General features: G+C 41.4%; 1 protein-coding gene across 11 annotated transcripts in view; it reads right to left on the bottom strand.

The window, feature by feature from the left end:
• Nucleotides 1-242: 242 nt before the first annotated feature.
• The window catches only part of IPCEF1 (interaction protein for cytohesin exchange factors 1), a 242,684-nt gene continuing 222,288 nt past the window's right edge, over nucleotides 243-20,638 (bottom strand). For all 11 annotated transcript variants that reach the window (XM_008263713.4, XM_051854213.2, XM_051854215.2 and 8 more), the window contains 2 exons: nucleotides 14,017-14,210; nucleotides 243-5,501 (listed from right to left, as the gene is read on the bottom strand). In XM_008263713.4, coding sequence (XP_008261935.1) covers nucleotides 5,301-5,501; nucleotides 14,017-14,210 — 395 coding nt within the window. In that variant the 3' untranslated portion in view covers nucleotides 243-5,300. The remainder of the gene's footprint in view (nucleotides 5,502-14,016; nucleotides 14,211-20,638) is intronic.

Below are 20,638 nucleotides of genomic sequence, written 5' to 3'. Positions count from 1 at the left end.
TTATCTTATAAAAAAAACATGCAAACAGAACCATCAGAGAAGGCCACTGCAGCTATAGTTGAAACAGATTTCTCAATGTAATTAGATCTTTTATTTTAACGTTGAGTCTAGAAGCTGTTTTCCCTCTAACTCCACCAGAGGGCACTGTAACCTTTGGAGAAGATCAAAGAGCAGCCACTAAGTCCCAGAGAATTTTTCTTTTGAGGAAGCCAGAGCACAACACAGAAAATGAACACCAGAAATGCATTTCAATTTTTTTCCATGTCATTTTACTAGATACGTTTTCTCTTATTTCCATCTTACAGGTCAACCTTGAAAACAAAAAGCAGGAGAAACCAGCCATGCCTCTTTTCTCAGTTTAGTCAAAAGGACAAGGTGACAAAGAACAAAAAGTGCAATTAAATTTCAGGTATCATTTTCACATTAACATCTTGCCCCAAACACCATGCAGTGCTAGAAGTCACATCCCCGACATGCAAGAACACGGTGACCAGAAGGCCTGGGTTTCAGTGGGGGATATAAAATATCCCTATGGGTCATGCTCCCCCTTCAGACTAAAGGTAAAGAGAGATCTACACAAAGCAGTTACCTCTTCTCACAACAGGAGAGAGATTAAAGCAATTTTTTAAATGCAGACTCCATTTTTTAATGTTTTCTATGGTATGATGGGAAAGAGTTGAGAAGTACAGAAGAAGCAAAAGTAAAAATGAAATAAAATAGCTTCCTGTGTCTGCACACTGAGAAACACGCAGCAGCTCGACACCTCGCCATGGAGAAGGGCGGCTTCCCCTTTCCATCAGGGGTAGATTACGTACCGCGACTCCCAGTCCATTTCAGGTAGGGTGAAAGGCGGAGTTAGACTGGTGAAAATCCAGTTCCCCAGACCTTTGATTAGTAATGATGTATTTCAAAACCTCAGCAAGGCCACCACCTCCCATGCCTGAGACTCGGTTTCTCTTGGGAGGTAAGTATACAAAATAGTGGAAGGGAAATAAATTGGCAACTCCCAATCAGATACCGTATTCTATTAGACTAAAGAAGAGACACTTTCTAGAACTTTGTTTGCATATAATAGCTTTTCAATATAAAGTGACTTTGGGACAGGAACACTGTGTACCTAAACTACTTACTAAATCATCTATGTGGCTGTAACAAAATATCATCTTTCTTACAAAGAGGTATGTGTCCGTGAATCTAAATATGGCTCGAATTTGTGCAGTACCTCTCCTCAAAAGACTTAAAAGTATTTTTCCTTTATTTTATTTACCTTAATGGCATTGTGATGTGAAAGCTACGTGATGAAATTTTAATTACACAAGAAGTAAAGTAAGGATGGTTAAGGGACTAATCCCCAATCACAAATTGAGTCTGCAATTAGCCCCTGACAAGACTTTAAATGGCAAACAAAACTAGCATCGCACTCTTCAAGTCTTTAACCATACCTCTTCCCACAGGATCTCACAGCACCACAAACAAGTGTAATCTACAGCGGAAAGACAGGACCATCTAGTGACTGGGTCAGACCACACTGCAGACAGTGCGGCAGCAGATCACAGCAGAGGGCAAACAGGTCCTTCAGGGCTCAAATGGAAAATTTAGCAAAAAGCCACCACAACCAGCCCAGTGAGATGCAGCCCATGCCCCACATCACAGGCATTGTTCCCTGAGGGGCTCTACTACAACAGGCATTTTCAAAGTATCAGGGAAGGGAGTGCTGAGAGACCTGGGATCAAGCTAGAGTTCTGGCTTCACCATTCGGGGCTCCAGCCCAGGCATTTCACTGCACTGATAATCCACAGTCATGCTGCATGGACCATTGGGTGGGCAGGAGAAGTAGGGGTTGAGGGGAGGGAGGAGGGGAGAAGGTTGTGGCTGGAACACACCAATTTGCAAACCATAAGAGCTCTGTAAAAAGGCATGGGCTTCACATGAACTCTGAGTACAAACACAGTCTCTGTCTTAGGCTTCTAGGCGTCCTCCGCATCATATGCTGTATGATTCTTTCCAGTACTTTCATCTTATTCTATTCGAGCTGTTGTGGCAGAGCTATGAGTTCCTAAAGGTCACAAATGCCCTTCAAATGCAAGACTGACAATCGGACTCAGCATGTGTTTGCCACGTGCCAACCAGTCAGGAGGAGTCTGTTATATAAGGCTCCAGTCTAGACTACAGGTTGCCGATAGAGAGTTGTGCTCCCCACAACCCCAAAATGGAGCGCTCTGCAGACCTTAATCCTTACCAGGTTACATGGGTCTGAACCAACATGGAGAGTCTCCAGCCCCTCACACATCCAATGGCCATAGGAGTCACCACAGCCCCCATCAAACTATCTAAAATCCATTTCAGAGAGGACTCACTCCCCAGCAATAAACAGAAAGTAATACAGTTCTCCCAATATCACTTGGACCAGAAAAGCAATCCAAGGCCCAGAGAGAAGTTACCAGGGTTGCCCCTGCATAAGTGTCGTGGAAAGTGTCCCCCTCTGTTCACTTACTCTGCCCTGGCCCCTACCTCCCTTTAGTGGCTAGAGCGGAGAGTGGGCATCATGGAAGCAGCCCCTTATTTCCTAGTTCAGAGTAAAAGCATTTATAGAGGTAAAAACACTCATGAAGGGTTGATTTTGGTCTAGAAGGGCAGGGTGAAAAATCAGGCAGTTCCCTCCAGCTTTCATCACAGGAGGTTCCGCTAAGTCAGCTTTAACCAAGAAAATAGAAATTCTAGGCCAATCTCCCTGAAGCGACCTTGAAAAATGACTTTAAGTCTTGGTTAAGTGATCTCATGGAGATATTTTGCTTTTAAGTCTGAATGGTACTCAAGGAGATCCCACTTAAAGATCAGTTAATACAAGGGCTTGGAAACGTTCATGGAAGATGGAATCAAGAGACAATGCACATTTTCCTTGAACTTTTGGAGACCTGTCCTTTGCAACAAGGAAAAGCCAAAGCATTTCAAGGTTTTGCCAAACATGGTCAAAAACTTTTGGAGCTCTTCCATTTAGGAAAAAGCTCTGGAAGTTTATCGGATGTGCAAACCAAAGTGCAAACCAAATCAAAAGGCTGGAAGAACACTTTATGCTGTACTGGGGATACTCTGAATTCTTATTTCTGCTTGCCTTAGCACCTTGCTGATATGGTGAATCCCAAACCAATAACCTGCCAGTCACAGAAAGAATCCATGGTCTTTTCCGGAGTAAAGAGGCTAAAGAAATGGCCTCTCAAACTGGAAGCATCAAGCAGAGGATCTGAACAGCCACCTCTCCCAGGCACTGACCACAGCTTCACCTGGGGTCAGAGCTCCCCTTCTCCATGCCCACTTGGTAGAGAAAGGAGGGCCTAACCACCTGCTGGGACTCACTGGTCATGGTGCCTCTTAGCTTGGAGAAGCTTCAAATACTACACCTTGTTTTCTTCATTCTTCTCACTGAGGTTGATTTGTTTACAAAGTAGGGGAAAAAAACTTCTGAGTAAAGCTTGGGGAAATATTCAACAACTATTTCCATTGAGTTTGCAGACACAGTTTAGGTGGTTATTTCCATCCAACTGTCAAGTCACACTTAGACTACAACATGAAATGTGTTATGCCAACAGTTTGCTAGGACAGGGAGGGCCCAAATGACTCCTTGGCGGATCACGCTTATTCTCATGGTGAGAAGTTCAAGCAGATAAACTTGTTTTGGTATAAATAAATTTTGAAGTTCAAAGTTCTTTCATATAGGTATTTTCCATAGTTTTTTAAAGACCCCTTATATTCATGGTGATTAAAAGACTTTCACATTTTTTCTTTATGGGCTTTCTTGAAAAGTGACTGCAAAATTTTCTATCTGTCCTTTAGTCAAAAGATTACACTATTTGTGTTTTATTTGGTAGAGGTTTGTGGGCCATAAGTGGCACAAAGTGTAAAGCTTATTAAAAAGAAATAATAACGTATGATGGAAGTCTTTTTCTGGTTAAGATCAGTGCTTAAAATAGACAGAGAAACCTACGAGCTGGAGGGTGTGGGGAATGGAGTGAGAGCGAGAGAACTGAAGTTCAATCCATGCCCGCATATTTTTCCTACAAGATTTCCTGAGCATTCCTCATACATTATAGTGCAACATATTAACTCCAGTGAATCACCAGTATTCTTATTTTTCTCAAGCAAAAAGTATATACTTTAAGAATATATGCGAGCAAAACATACAATAGTATATCATCTTTTTAAAACACTAGTAATTTTAACTTCTATAAATATATTTAAATAACAAACATATTATAGCTATTCACATAGCACACAAAGTAATGCACAAACATACAAAAATAAAACAATTGTGATTTTAACTCTTGTTGATTTTGTTGTTCTTTGTGTGTGTGTGTGTGTGTGTTCTGTCTGAGGTTTGTTTGCTTGTTGATTTGTTGAGTGAGGATATTAAAATTTCAGACATCATAATCATCTTGTCAATACTGATCCACGGAAAACTAGATATAAATTCATATTGTGTGAAGGTGCCACAACCAAGGACAAAAGCAGCAAACATTCCTTTCTGGGCTTATTACTCTGTCCTATAGTTGCTTAGAGGAGAGAGGAAGGAGCATAGGTCTCCAACCATAATGAGACAGTTTCCTCTCACAGTTGCAAGAAAAAGAAACATTAATCAGATCCTTCAACGTGGGTGTGAAAATATCAAGCCGTCCTCTGAGTGAGTGGAATGTAGAACACACCCCCTTGTTGGGCTTTCCTGTGCTCTATGAAGTATTTCCCAACAAGTGGAAAAGGCACCACACCATTCTGCACCAAAGGCAAGACGATTTAGTCCACAACATCACATCTGTCCTACCCCCGTTGCTGCTGAAGGAAGTTTTCCTCCACTCAGAACATGATTCATAGAACTCAGCTACCCAACCAGGTAGAAAGTGCACATTCTTCTTTTTGGAAAACAGAACATTTCTATGAATAAGAACCTTATTAAAAGCTGATCTTTTGTCCATAGAATGCTGTAATTCTTTTGAGAGCAAGGAACAAAAGATAAATTTCTCATACTCCACCCAGAACCTCGCATCCTTGTGAGCTTCCAATAGGAACACACAGCTGGGAACACACTGTTCAAGTGAAATTAGTCATTGTGTCCTCGATGGTGTGTGATAAATGCAATGAGAAGACTGCTGTCTTTGGTGATGTTTTTCATCTACATTGCATCTTCAGAGGGGAAGCTGATGTTTGAGGAACTGGGTTTCAGTTTTCCTTTTAAGGAAAGACCTAAGTTCTTGCAACCTCTTGAAGAATTGCCTTGGTAAAGTGAGAGATGAGACAATCCTGGCGTGTCCTCAAATAGAATTTTCAACACAGCCAGAAGGTGACTTCCTGAGTTCCAGGGGGTCACCCTCGGGGACAGGTGCAGCCCGCTGCTGCTGGTAGATGTCCTGGATCAGCAGGGTGTTCATGACTTTCCACTCTCTATATTTCCTTGCTGTCAGCTTCGGATCATCCAGCAACTGGTTAATCATGGCCAGGTCATGTTCTTTACACTGTGCAAGTAGGAAAAAAACGGAAGATGGTATGTTGTGAGTGTCTTAGTTTCAATAAAACATGTTTGTCAACACTTTCACATGAACATTCATGAAATAATTATCAAAGCATTTTTACACATTAATATTCTAAGCCATACACTCAGCCTAAAGAAATATGTCAGGACATCCATTTACATATGCTAACCACAAAGATGTTTAATATCCTCCCCAAGAGGAAGCAGAAGAACTGGGCATACAGCCAAGGTCTTCTTTGCTGCTCTCCCTGATAAATCCATTATTCCACATCAGAGTGAAGATTCTGTCTTGGAGTGAGCATATCTCTCCTGGAACTTATAACTGAATTGACTATGCAAACTTCACTAAGTAAAACCAGGACATAATGCTTTACCTAAGACATGAACTTACACAAAATATATCTTATTATTTTTATTAAATTATTTTAACATTAATAAATCATATTTAATTACTATACATAGAAGAAATAAATAGGTTATCTTCGTATTTTAAAAAAGAGCCTACTAATCTCCCATCAAAATAGCATGTATGGGGCCAGTGCTGTGGCGTAGCAGGTAAAGCTGCTGCCTGCAGTGCCAGGATCCCACATGGGTGCCGGTTTGAGTCCCGACTGCTCCACTCCTCCAGCTCTCTGCTGTGGCCTGGGAAAGAAGTAGAAGATGGTCCAAGTCCTTATGCCCCTGCACCATGTGGGAGACACAGAGGAAGCTCCTGGCTCCTGGCTTCAGATCAGCACAGCTCCGGCCGTTGTGGCCAACTGGGGGGTGAACCAGTGGATGGAAGACCTCTCTCTCTCTCTCTCTCTCTCTCTCTCTCTCTCTCTCTCTGCCTCTCCTTCTCCCTGTGTGTAACTGTGACTTTCAAATAAATATATAAATCTTTAAAAAAAAAAGCATGTATGCTAATAATGCTAATAGTGTAAACAATCTATGTGTGTAATGTTACCCTGCCTCTGGATTCAATGACACCCATTTTTGAAATGAATGGCTCAGTTTTGTTTTCTGTACTCAAGGAGTGGGGTAAAAATTAAGACACACCATCCTCCGCACTAAAGAAAAAAAAAAGAAAAAAAAACACTCCGCCCCAACAACTTTATCTCAAACCCATTACTGTTTTTCCATCCCTATGCCTATAGTCTTAAATTTGTACATACAGTCCAACACCTCACACTGATCCATTGCTGTACCTCCCAAGTAAGGTCTCCTCTATGTCTCCCCACTTTTTTTTAAAGATTTTATTTATTTATTTTGAAAGGTAGAGTTACAGACAGTGAGAGAGAGAGACAGAGAGAAAGGTCTTCCATCCATTGATTCACTCCCCAGGTGGCCGCCACAGCCAGAGCTGCACCAATCCAAAGCCAGGAGCCAGGTGCTTCCTCCCTGTCTCCCACTTGGGTACAGGGGCCCAAGGATTTGGGCCATCCTCTACTGCTTTCCCAGGCCACTGCAGAGATCTGCACTAGAAGAGGAGCAGCCAGGACTAGAACCAGTGTCCATATGGGATACCAGCACCGCAGGCAGAGGATTAACCTACTGTGCCATGGCGCCGGCCCCTCCCCACTTTAAACCATCCAACACCTAAATGCTGGGTCCTCTCATGATTCCCCTTTTAAAAAAAAGATTTTTATTTATTTGAAAAGCAGAGAGAGAATTTCCCTCCACTAGTTCACTCCCCAAAAGGCCCCAATGACCAGGGCTGTTCCAGGCCAAAGTCAGGAGCTTGGAGCTTCTTCTAGGTCTCCCATGTGAGTGCAGGGGTCCAAGCACTTGGGCCATCCTCTGCTGTTTTCCCAGGAGTATTAGCAGAGAGCTGGATCAGAAATGGAGCAGCTGGGTCTCAAACCAGCACCCATATGGGATGTCAGCATAGCGTAGCCCACTATGACACAATGTCAGCCCCTTACGATTCCTCTTAGTGTCCAAAGTTCCTCACAGACTTTCAGCTACACTTCCTTCTTACTCTCCAGTCTAATAGTATGAGAGTATTTTTCTCATCTCCACAAGTCTACTTCCATGACACAAGACTACTCCACAAATCTTTACTTAATATATGCTAAATTGATCTTCTGTATATAAAGATAATTGAAAATTAATCTTGATGTGAATGGCAGGGGAGAGGGAGTGGGAGAGGGGAGCATTGTGGGTGGGAGGGAAGTTATGGGGGGGAGCTATTGTAATCCATAAGCTGTACTTTGGAAATTTATGTTCATTAAATAAAATTAAATAAAATATTAAAAAAGACTACTCCACAAAAGCTCATGGAAAATGGAATTAAAAAGTAAAAAAATTTTGGTGAAAAGGGCTTTGAAATCTATGCATACAAGAGATCTTCAAAAGGTTCATGAAAATGAATAGTAAGAAAAACTATGCATGAAATTGAAAATCTGTTTGTACAAAGATAACTTATCTTTTAATTTCATTTTCCATGATCCTGTTGAAGTTACCTTAACTGTACCACACAAAGAACCTTCCTCACCTTTCTTCATCAGATGAACTCCAATATCTAGAGTGTCTTTCACACAGAACACTTTCCAATCAGTTACTCAATTTTTAACATATAAATTTATACTCTGCTCAGGCATCATGCTCTCCAGAAAAATCTTCATTGAACCCCCAAACTGGACTGAGAAACTGTTTAATTTTGTATTCTCATAACTTCCAAGGCTTAGAGCCCTCTTAGAACTACAGCGACACATTTCTTTTGATGCTTATTAATCCTCTATGTTACCTTGTTTAAAGTTTACAGGAGGTGACAGGAGAAGTATTTTCTATCCTGTATTCCCTGACCGAACACAGTGCCAGCACCACACTCATATTCACTGCTTGTTTACCTTTGCACCAGTTCCTCTGCCTACCCCAAACACAGCATGCATGCAGCAAAACCATCACACATTCACTTGTCTTTCTTCGAATTCAAAACCACTGCCAGTGGACTTTCACTCCCATCCAGTACCCAAAACTTTACAACCCCTTCTCTCTCCAAAGACCGCTTCAAGGGTTCTCATCTCAAACCTTTGCCCCCATCCACACCCGCAGCTGATGACCTTGCTCTACTCTTTGAGGAAATAGAAACAATCAGAGGAGTATCCCAAAGTTCCTTGCCCACCACCTACCTCTGCATGAATATTTGCTGCCCTCACTCCAGTACAGGCACATGAAATGTCTGCACTCCTAACCACGCCAACCTTCTCTCTGCCCTATCTATAGTCAGGACCTCAGTGAGGTCATGTAGTCTCCCCGACTCTCTGTCATGTATAGACAGTCCCAAATTAATACCTCCCTATTTCTCTCCTGGAATCTAAAGCTTGTCTAAAGTTCCCCCTAGCAGCTCCATTTGGATACTTAAGAAGCATCTCAAGTATAAAGTGCCCAAAACTTGGTTCCTTGTATTCTACCCAGCCAGCTCCTGCTCCTACCCTTGTCTTCTGCAAAGCAAACACGGTAACTCCATCCTTCCAATTGCTCAGGGAAAATATTGGCGTCATCCTTCACTCCTCTCACACTGAATCCACCAGCAAATCTTGGCAGTTCTACCTTCCAAATATATCAAACAGCTCCATGTGTCTGTTCAGAAGGTTCCAAAGGCTTCCTAAGTCACTGCTGGTAGAACTCAAGGTGTCTGCAGGGTTCAGAAGTCCCAACCCTGTGACTTTTCATTGCCTCCCTGGCCCACTGTGGCCCCCTGCACCCCATCCCCTGTCACACTCCAACCACACTGTCTTGCTCTTCACTCATTAAACAAACTAGCCACACTCCTAAAGCGTTTGAATGTTTATTCCTTTTGCCTGGAGAATTCTGCCTCTGATAAACTCAACACTCACTTTAAATTTTTTCAGACTTTACACAAATTCCATCTTTTAAAGAGACCTTTCATGTCTTTTCTAATTAAAAATCAATTCTCCCACATTCCCTATCCCTCTTTTCTATTCTCTTTGAAATATATCACCATTTATCATATTATATAAATTGTAATAATTAATTTTATTTATTTCCATAATGAAATGTTAGTCTTAAGAAAGTAGGTGTTTTTGTGTGATATGCTGTATCCCAAAGTACCCAAAAGAATGGCTGACACATGGTGAACTTTCATTGAATACTTGCTGAAAAAATATATTAAATAATTAATGAGTGATTGAACTAATTATCCATTTGGGTTTTTCTCATTTGCATCATAAAACTTATTTAGAGTCTGAGTAGATTTCTTACATAAAAATAATAAATTTTATAGGCATAGAAAGATATAGATGCATAGAGAGAGAGAGAGAGAGAAAGGGGAAAGTGAAGCAGCATTTCAGCCAGAAATGATTTTTAAAGATATTGGAATTAGAAAGTAACCAACCGGCGCCGCAGCTCACTAGGCTAATCCTCCACCTTGCGGCGCCGGCACGCTGGGTTCTAGTCCTGGTCGGGGCGCCGGATTCTGTCCCGGTTGCCCCTCTTCCAGGCCAGCTCTCTGCTGTGGCCTGGGAGTGCAGTGGAGGATGGCCCAAGTGCTTGGGCCCTGCACCCCATGGGAGACCAGGATAAGTACCTGGCTCCTGCCATCGGATCAGTGCGGTGTGCCAGCCGCAGTGCGCCGGCCGCAGCAGCCATTGGAGGGTGAACCAATGGCAAAGGAAGACCTTTCTCTCTGTCTCTCTCTCTCACTGTCCACTTTGCCTGTCAAAAAAAAAAAAAAGTAACCAAACTGGCATAACAAGCAAACAGACCAAGACCCATTAAATTGAGGAAAGGAAAGTTAAATGAGTAACTATGGGGGGGATTGTTTGTAGAAAGTCACCTAGGGACAAGAAATTTCTATTTCTTCTTTCTGAGCTCTGTCTACACTAAGAAAAAAATTTTCAACAGACAAATAATAAGCCTTCATCCTCTGATATCACTATAGTGCTTTTAATTTGAAATAATTTCAGGAACCTCATTGTTGTTCAAAAGAAATTAGACATCTGTTTTAGAGGGAGATTCAAGTATCTTATTGAAAACCCTAAGTGAGATTTTTAAAGATTAACAAAAATTTTGGAAATTGCCTACAAAAAGACAAAAATGAATTAACTACCCTTGTAAATCTCATGAAATATTTTGAAGGAATTATTTCTGCAACTTTGACCATGAGGTCAACACTTCTCATTTATGGCACTAAACAATTCAAATTTGTTACCATGTGGCTGAAATCTATGTTAGTTCTTTAATAGAAAAAACAACTGTAGATAACACAGAGGAAGGAAGTTAACAAGACCATCTTAGCTCCTTCCTAAACCAAGCACCCTGGGGGTCAGAGTAGTATGCAATGGCCCTGCTTCTCCTGGATGGCTGTGAACTACTTTGAACTACTTTGACAGCATCTGCCTCACTCTGGTAAGCAAGGTTTGCAGGATTTCCAAAATTATTGTGAAAGGCATAATGCAGCAATTTTTACTGCAAATATTCACAACATTGCTTGACTCGATACCTAAGAATTAGAAACGTGATACAGGGAAGGGAGGCTTCCTCTTCTCTGACGTAGACCAGAGTAACACAGGGAGAGTCTCATTCAGACCTGCTAATCATTCCCCTAATCACTCATTTTGAAATCCAGACAGGCTTAGCCAAACGTCAATAAATGCCAAACCTTCAGAAATTTCGGAAGATCGATATACAGTGTCTGACGGGATACTTTGTCAATGTTCTTGAAGTTCCCCAAAGAACATTCATTAGACTACAGTCACAGTCTGGGGATTTTTGTTTATTTAGGAAATCTTCCTATCACTAACATAAACCTTTTTCTTAAAACAGTTTCCTTATGTACGTATGGAACTCTGCTGTCCTTGAATGTCTACACTCCAGATTGAAGTTTTCTTGTTTTAAAAAGTAAACATGCTTGGTGCAAGGTAACAGAGACAAAAGTGCACAAATAGGAAGGTTTGCACTTTTTTTTTTTTTTTTTTTTTTGACAGGCAGAGTGGACAGTGAGAGAGAGAGACAGAGAGAAAGGTCTTCCGTTTCCGTTGGTTCACCCCCCTATGGCCACTGTGGCTGGCACGCTGCGGCTGGTGCACCGCGCTGATCCAAAGCCAGGAGCCAGGTGCTTCTCCTGGTCTCCCATGTGGGTGCAGGGCCCAACGACTTAGGCCATCCTCCACTGCCTTTCCGGGCCACAGCAGAGAGTTGGACTGGAAGAGGAGCAACTGGGACAGAATCCGGCGCCCCAATGGGGACTAGAACCTTGGGTGCCGGCACCACAGGCGGAGGATTAGCCTATTGAGCCATGGCGCTGGCCAGTTTGCACTTTCTACACAAAATAAACACACCTATGGGGGCATCACTGAGGCCACAAAGGACCCTTAGCCAGCAATTCAGGGGCTCCATGTGTGCCCCTCCCATTCCTAGCATATCTTGTTCCTCAATGGAACTAACTGCTATCCTGAGTGCTTTGAATTTGAAAACCAGTAAGAAGCAAATCATCATCTTTTGACAGGAATCAACATGCAAGAGTCAAATCATCTTCTGCTACTGAAGAGGCTGATGGGCTTTGTTTTGTTTTGTTTTGTTTTGTTTTGTTTTGTTTTCCAGCAAAGCTAACTCTCACATCCTATGATGCCACTTCCTGAGGTTAGTAGGACCACATGGCGTGGGTTCCATGTCATCAGCCCCCTACACTACACATTTGTGAGGCCTCCAGGGTCCTTGGAAAGGACTGCCTTCCACAAATGTCCACAGAGCAGTTCTTCAGCTGGGTGTAGAAGCTGGCCCCTGAGATGACCCTCAACATTCCTTGCTTCCGTTTGTCATCGCCTCCCTGAGTATAAACTGACCAGTAACTTGCTTTCACTGAATAGAAGATTGCAAAAGAAACATGATGTCACCACTATGATTGTGTTATAACCCAGCTTGCTTACAGCTCTCCCTGTCTGGCTCACCCAGAGGGAAGCCAGCTCCCAAATGGTGAGCGGTCCTGTGAAGAAGCCGGCATAACAAGGAACTGGGGTAGCCTCCAGACAATAGCTGGTGAGCAATTTGAGACCCTCAACCCAACAAGACCAAGGAACTGAATCCTGCCAACAACACATGCGAGAACTTGAAAGCCAGGGTCCCCAGGGAGGGATGAATGCAGCCCCAGGGGACAGCTTATCACAACTTTGTGAGAGACCTGGGCAAAGGCATGCCCAGATTCCTGATGCACAGAAACTCTGGAATGATAAATACTAACTGCTTGAAATTGTTAGGTTCAGAAGTAATTTGTTACCTAACACTAAATAACTACTATACTACATTGCCCAATGAAGTCCACTTCACAATCCTGGTGCCCATAGAATAGTGTTTGCTCCTTAGTAAGGTTCAGGAAATATCTGTTCAGTGAAATGTATCCACTCACATCAGCTTTCAGAGATAAATATGAGAGTAAAATCCTAATATCCCCTGGCATGTTACATTGGATGACCCAGCACAAGCAGACTTATCAACTCTGTACATCTTGTGGGATGAGTCCTTAGTGACATCATTCATCATTAAATATTGCAGAATTTCACTGCATTTAAATTTTCTTTCTATGTTGAACCATGTTCTCCCTTTTCCCTTCTAGCCTCATTTTTGCAACATTTTAGGGTGCTTAGCTCTTCTGCTGACTAACTGGCATGTCTGAATAAGAGCCACTCCACCCCCTGTTTGTAGCCTTGTCCTTTTCATTGTTGACAATTCTTCCTGGAAAGGGACTCAAATTCTTCATGTAAAAGAACATGTGCAAAGCAGAATTAAATTGCAGGATCTATTAAGGCTAAAAGAACCTGATAACTCTTCTGCTAATTCAGGACTACTTTACAAAGTATCCTGGTCTCTCCCTGTCTGCGTTATAATCTAAATGCAAAAGCAGCATGCTTTTGTTACAAGGAACCATGTTAGTCACAAGAGGCCCTGAAAATAGCTTCAGTACATCCTGTACACTGTCCCTTATTTCCACAGTGAAAACATCTGTGGGTCTCTTACCACAAATTGTATACTTCCCACTGCCCAGCTCTCATGGTGTTCCTTGGCAGCAGAGCCTAGAGCTGGGAGTTTCTAAGTCTTTGCTGTATGTGAAATCCAGACATTTTCCTTTGGGTGCACTACAGAAGAATGGCACACTTGAGAGAATCAGATGGAAACTTAAGACCTTACAGATATCAGTGCTTATTCTCATCAATTGATGATCCTGTGTCTCATCAACACCAGTTACTGCATTAGGTATGAGAAATACAAAAACAAATTATACATGGTCCTTATTGTCTAGGAGCTTAAACTTTGAACTTTATAGTGGAGTACACATAAAAACCAGGGCACACTGTGGAATATGGTATTAGGTGCTGCTGTGTGACCCTTCTGATGCTTTTAGAATACCCAGGATCATCTTATCACATGAAGACTCTGTTTATTTTCCTGCCCTTCTTCTACCCACAGAAACACACAGTGGTTATCATGGCTGTCACAGGAGAACCACCCACGCTTCACACCATCTCTGCAGAGTTCACCACGATCTTTAATGGCTTTACCTTTAATGTGCTATTCAAGGTTCGAATTTTGTGGAGTTTCTCATTTATGGATGGGTTTTTGCACCGCTTAACAAAGGACTTCCTCAACTCCTTTTTGGTTGAAGGTCGTCGGTCCCCAAGAGGAGACAAACTAGCTTGCTCAAGTGATTTGTAGAGTTTTTCCATTTCATCATCTTCGGATGCTTTTGTTTCTTCTGTTGAAAAACAAGGCAACAAGAAAACAAGAATATCAGATACTGTTATCCTAAGTCACGTCCCGGCTGACATCTTAATTTCAGTCTCAGGACTGGAGCTGATATATTTTTGTTGTCTGGACCACTTACTTTGTGGCTTTGTTCCTGCAGGGCCTCCCTCCCTTTGAAAGCTCTACAGAATGATTTGCTCCAGGACTCTCTCTTACCTTCTGGTGGTTTCTTGGTTTGTGAACTCTCAATATGCATGTTTTCCCTGTGTGTATGTCTCTGTGGTGAACTTTCTTTTTTTTTTTTTTAATAAGAACACCAGCGTTACTGGATGAGGGCCTCACTCTATGGAACTCATCTTAAATAATCACGCTTGCAACAACCCCATTTCCCAGTGAGTAACCTTCTCAGAATCTGGAGTTTGGGATTTCAACACATGAATTTTTTAAGGACACAATTCAAACCTTAACAGTCTGCACTCTTGTCTCCCAAAATTCATGCCCTTCCCACACACAAAATACATCCTACACATTTCAATATCCCCAGAAGTGTTTGCCCAATATCAACTTTAAGAGAAAAATGTCATCCCAATACCATCTAAGTGAACTATTGGTGAAGCAAGAGGATGGTTCACTGTAGGAATAATTCTTCCCTCTTTAACCTGTGAAACTAGATAAATTGTCTGTTTCTAAAATACAATGGCAGGATAGGGAAGTCCTAGTCAACTATTATATCCACAAAGGTCTGAGAATCATTTCCTTGGATGGCTCCTTACTATACTCTTCCAGTTCTGCCCTTTGAGAGAAGAATCCTGCTGGTGATCTGTGGTTTTCAGGAGATAGTGGTCATGATCATCCTGACACAATGAGGCTCCTGCCCTTCTTCACCATGTCTTGCCATCAACAACCCAAGTGATTCTAATAAGGCAACCTCAGCCCACGACCCACGGGGGACCACATGTCCCAAAGCAAGCCATTGGCAAGCTCATCGTGCTGGCTGCAGTCATGGATTCAGGGATGAGCATGTGATTTAGATCAAGTCAGCTGGGGCCAGGAAAACCCAGCTTTGGGACTTTGGAGTATCAGAGAAGCATCGTTTTTTTTCTTTCTTTTTAAAAATCTATTTATTTGAGAGGCAGGGAGACAGAGACAGAGAACAGCCATCCACCAATTCACTCCCTAAATGTCAATGGCTGGTATTGGGCTGAGCTCAAAGATGAGAATCAGAAACACATACAAAACCCCCCACAATGTGGACAGCAGGAACCCAATTACTTGAGCTATCACTGCTGCCCCACAGGGTGTACATTAGCAGAAAGCTGGAATTAGGAGCAGAATCAGGACTCAAACCCACGCATTCTGATATGGGGTGTGAGCATCTTAACTAGTATGTGACTGCTAAGCCAAAAATTATCCCTCCCTTTTTTCTTGAAGAGATTGTTGAGATGATGTGAGCTGGAAGCCTCCAAGAATCATGAGAAATAAACCAATCTGTTCTGAGCCATTGATATTAATGGTACCATTGGAGCCATTATGTGACCGTTGTCAAGCTGCATGATCATATACAACTGAAAGGCCTCAACTGATGAAGAGATCACTTAAAGAAAATCTCCATCTCTTGATGTGGCTTTAGTGTATCACTAAGAAGTTCGCCTTTTCAGTCCTTCATTCTCAACATAATCTTGGGAATGACACACCATGAGATTTAGCCACCAAGTCCTTCTTGGTGTTTATACACTTCATTTCCTTCCCAGAGAGAAGGCTCTATGAAAAGAATAGGTTGGGTCAAACCATTAAGATACCAACAGGGACACGCACATCCCACATCAGAATTCCTGGGTTCATCCTCAGCTCCACTTTAAATTCCAGCTTCTTGCTCACGTACAACCTGCAAGCAGCAGGTGATGGCTCAATTATGTGTGTCCCAGGCAACCACTTGGGATACTTAGATTGAGTTCTTGTCTCCAGCTTCACCTTGGCCCAGCTCCAGTTATTGTGGGAATTTGGGGATTGAGCCACCATATGTGATCTCTCTGTGCCTAGCTCTGCCTCTCAGATTATTTAATTAACTAAAAAGTGTGGCTTTAAGAGAAAATAAAAATAACAACCTCTCCAAAGGGGAGAGAAAAGAGTGTCGTGATAATCCAGAATGATTAGATTCAAACACGCTTCACTTACTTCCTAGTTTACTCCTCTAAGATTAGAAATCTTTAGGGAAGAATTAGTTTTCCTTCCAACAGAGAGCCGGGATGTTGGACTGACGTTGTAACTGATGCAGAGGACTGCTCAGCACAAACTCTTTGTTCTCTGCCAAAACAGTGTCAAAAAAGGGAGAAAATATTCAAAACTATATGTGAAGACAATTAAACTTTTTGGCTCAGATTGTGTGCAGAATCAAAAATGGGCTTTTGTCAATACAGACATGAAAAGATGCTCAACATCATTAGTTTGGGAAATGAAACCAAAAACACAGTGAGAAACCACTTCACACCCACCAGGATGGCTAAAATGAAAGAGGCAGACAGTAATAAATGTGGGAAAGCATGTGGAGAAACGGAAACTCTTACACTTTGCTGGCGGGAACATAAAACAGAGCCGCCATGTTAGAAAACACTTCAGCCATTCCTCAAAATGCTAAACATAGAATTCCCGTATTCCACTCCTAGATATACAACAAAGAGAACTGAAAGCCTACATCTATTCAGTTGTATCTGGATGCTCATAGAACACTGTTTGTAACAAACAAAAGGTAGAAAGAGCTTAAATGGTTCAACTGATGAATGTGTAAGCAAAATGTGGCATACAACGGAATATTGTCCCGTAACTAAAAGAAATACAGTAGTAATTTGCCCACAGTGCTACAAGCGTGGATGAACCATGAAAATATTAAGCTAAGTGAAAGAGAGCAGACACAAAAGAGCACATATTGTATGAGTCCCTTTGTATGAAATGTCCAAAATAGGCAAATCCCCAGACAGCAAGTTGCATAAGGTTTGCCTGGGGCTGGGCAGGGTTGAGCAGGAATGAGGGATGATGGCTCATGTACTGGTAGACAGGATTCTCTTTGTGGTCATGTTGACATTTGCAAATTAAATTCTGATGATCATGGCACAACTCTGATTATTCTAGAATCCACTGAACTGCACATTTTATCTGAATTTTATGCCATATGAAATATATCTCAGTAAATATGTTAAAAAAAAAAAAAGAGTTAGACGTTTATGAGATGGCAGGGATAGCTCCTGTTCACACAGCAGAAATACTAAGCATGGCAACAGTTCTGGGGTTAAACTGGAAATATTTGATGGTCTTAAAAAATTAAATAAAAAGGCATCAGACTTTTAGACTAGACATTAGAAATAAGGACTCTGTTTCAGACACACAAGGACATGTAATGTTACATTTTCTTTTTTCCATCAGCAACCAGGTAGGATGCTACTTCAAAAAAGCCTAAATGCATTTCATATGTATGTGTGTATCTCATAGCTTTCAATATTACAGTATTTTTAAAGTAAACAAGATATATTTGACAAACCTAAGCAAACCGAACAAGTGTGTAATAAATAGAACAGTTTGTTTCCACCAAACACCTCAGTTCTGCCAAAGAATGTGATTGAAAAAAAAAAAAAAAACAATTTTAGCTAATACATCTAGCTTCTAATTATGGTAAGGGCCAAAATTATTATATTAAGACTACATAACTGGCCGGCGCCGCGGCTCACTAGGCTAATCCTCCGCCTTGCAGCGCCGGCACACCGGGTTCTAGTCCCGGTCAGGGCACTGAATTCTGTCCCGGTTGCCCCTCTTCCAGGCCAGCTCTCTGCTGTGGCCAGGGAGTGCAGTGGAGGATGGCCCAAGTCCTTGGGCCCTGCACCCCATGGGAGACCAGGAGAAGTACCTGGCTCCTGCCATCGGATCAGCGCGGTGCGCCGGCCGCGGCGGCCATTGGAGGATGAACCAACAGCAAAGGAAGACCTTTCTCTCTGTCTCTCTCTCTCACTGTCCACTCTGCCTGTCAAAAAAAAAAAAAAAAAAAAAGACTACATAACTGTTTCAATGGATTTAGTAATCAGTAAAGATAAAAATAACTTTAAAATCTTGGAATAGAGCTTTTTCCTCAAATGGAAAATAAAGATAACTCGTTTGGATAATTTTATTATTATTTACTATATTTATATGAAAATACATTATTTTATGTTAAAAATGCCAAAGGCTATCTTCCTCCCTCTTCCCCATTGTTTTTCCTAACTTAAATGTCAGAGAATCTAGCTGTGTTTCATCTTGATCCTCCAATAAATTATTTGGCTTAAAGTTAATATACAGGTAAAATGAATCTGTTGGGGGGTTACTGAAAGTTCATATAAAATTCACATATAATTTCAAAAAAAAGCACTTTCTATTTGAATTCATCTGGAAATGAGATAATGTAAAGGGAGCACACACGTCCAGATAGGATTAAAGCACTTTGGGAAATGAGGAAAACATGAGAGGCAAATTACCACTGGGTTCTTGTCTCCCAGCACCTGACTGTCCTCAAGGGAGACCTGCAACAAAGATTGCACATGTGACCTCTAATGACCTGATTCCAGAATCACCCAGAAACATAAGGACAGCAAAACAATAAATGGTGATTTAGGAGTCGAGAAAATACTTTTATTGGCCTTTTTGGTATCATAATCTGAGAAATGTACAGCATACTTCCAAGTACTCAAGGGATGTATGTGTGAGCCAACCAAGTCCACAACTTAGAGTATGGAACTTTATATTGTTTTTACTATTGCTATTAGCTGGTGCGTAGGACTTCATGGGACCATAAAGTGAACACCCAATAATAAAGGAAGCAGGTGATAAATAGGATCGTAGGACAAGAAAGGACCCAAAGGGTCCATGCACTCAATAAAACACAGCTTGCCCCTGACCTCAAAGCAGAGGTGAGAGTCCACATTGCTGTACTAAGACCAGCCCTGGCATGTTAACACTTTCTGGCTACACCTGCACCTCCAACAGGTTTTTCAGTAAAGCAATATTTGTACGTACCCTTTTAATTTTTTATGTAAACATTTTTGTGAATTATAAGTTCATATTAGAAAGCACCAGATTATTTTGCCATACCTTATCTGATCACAAAGAGCAAAAAATAAATAAGATGGCACAAAAGATCACTCATCTCTCTCCCACTGGAAATAGAAGCCAAGTTCATTATTTCTGCCTCCCTTACCTTCTGAAGCTAAATAAATGAATTCTGTCTGATAGTCAAGCGTTTCCAATTCAATTTTTATCCTTCCACTCAAATGCCTAAGTCTTCCTACATAAAATATGAGGACTTTGATTTCCATTATCACGGAAGGTACTTTATGGTCTGGCTTAACTCAACCTCACAAGCTCTTTGTCAAGCAAGGTAAAAACTATTTTTGCTTCACAGACAAGAAAAAGTAAAGTTAAATTCTTGAAAAGCAAGATGTGATCTTTTCAAAATGCAAATCGATGATGGAGAAAAGATGATAATCTCAGTTCTGCCCTGTGCAGGCCCATGTGCTTCTACGGCAGTTCTCAAACTTAAAATCACCTAGGGATCTTGTTAACATGCAGCTCCTGCTTTACACCATCTGGGATGGTGCAAAGATTCTAAATTTTTAACAAACTCCGGGGGTATGCCAGAACTGCTAGTCCCTGAACCATACTTTGCCTAGCAAGACTAGGGTATCTGTTAGCTGTTTTTGACTCAATACCAGTTTCAACTCAACAGAAAAAGGGACTGAGTTACAGCTAGCAAAGAGGACCTTGTCCATAAAGCAGAATTTATTCTTTCTGTGCCATATCCTAATTTATAAACAGAAAGGAACTTTGGCTTTGCTAAAAGGAGTGGCCCTGCTTTAAAGTGTCATTAGGTCATGCATGGAGTTAGTAGGAATTTGAGGTAAATGTTTACTATCCCTTAAATCTGTTAGAAGAATTCAGAATGTCTCAAGATGTTACATTCGTAAACAGTCTCCAAACTTGGTCATTTATCTAATAGTTAGATCCAAGAAAGGGATTGCATGTGTGTGTGTGTATGTGTAATTATGGGAAAATGGAATTCAAGATTTGATTCTGATGCAAAAAATCTGATATCCATGTATTGTTTTTCATGATACGTGTTTTCCACAGATTTTCAAGATCTTTCTTGTGTGTGTATGTGTGTGTGTGTATTTTATTAAACAAGACCCTTCTTAGTGACATTAGCAAATGAGACAAAACAACATTTTTAAACTAATGGTTAGAAGTTCACTCTTTTCCAAGAGTATGTCAAATGAATGTGCAACTCCCTCTTCTTCCTCCTACGTACACAGCCTATTGTCTGTTTCTGACAGGACAGGCCTGCTCCTGTAGGCCCAGAATTTGGCTGTCAAGAACATTGTGTGCAGATTATCTCCTAAAATACTGTATTTTCTCCTTTTCCTC

This window comes from Oryctolagus cuniculus, chromosome 5 (genome assembly GCF_964237555.1).
Source record: "Oryctolagus cuniculus chromosome 5, mOryCun1.1, whole genome shotgun sequence".
Classification (NCBI taxonomy): Eukaryota; Metazoa; Chordata; class Mammalia; order Lagomorpha; family Leporidae; genus Oryctolagus; species Oryctolagus cuniculus.
This window is presented reverse-complemented; position numbering and strand designations above follow the sequence as displayed.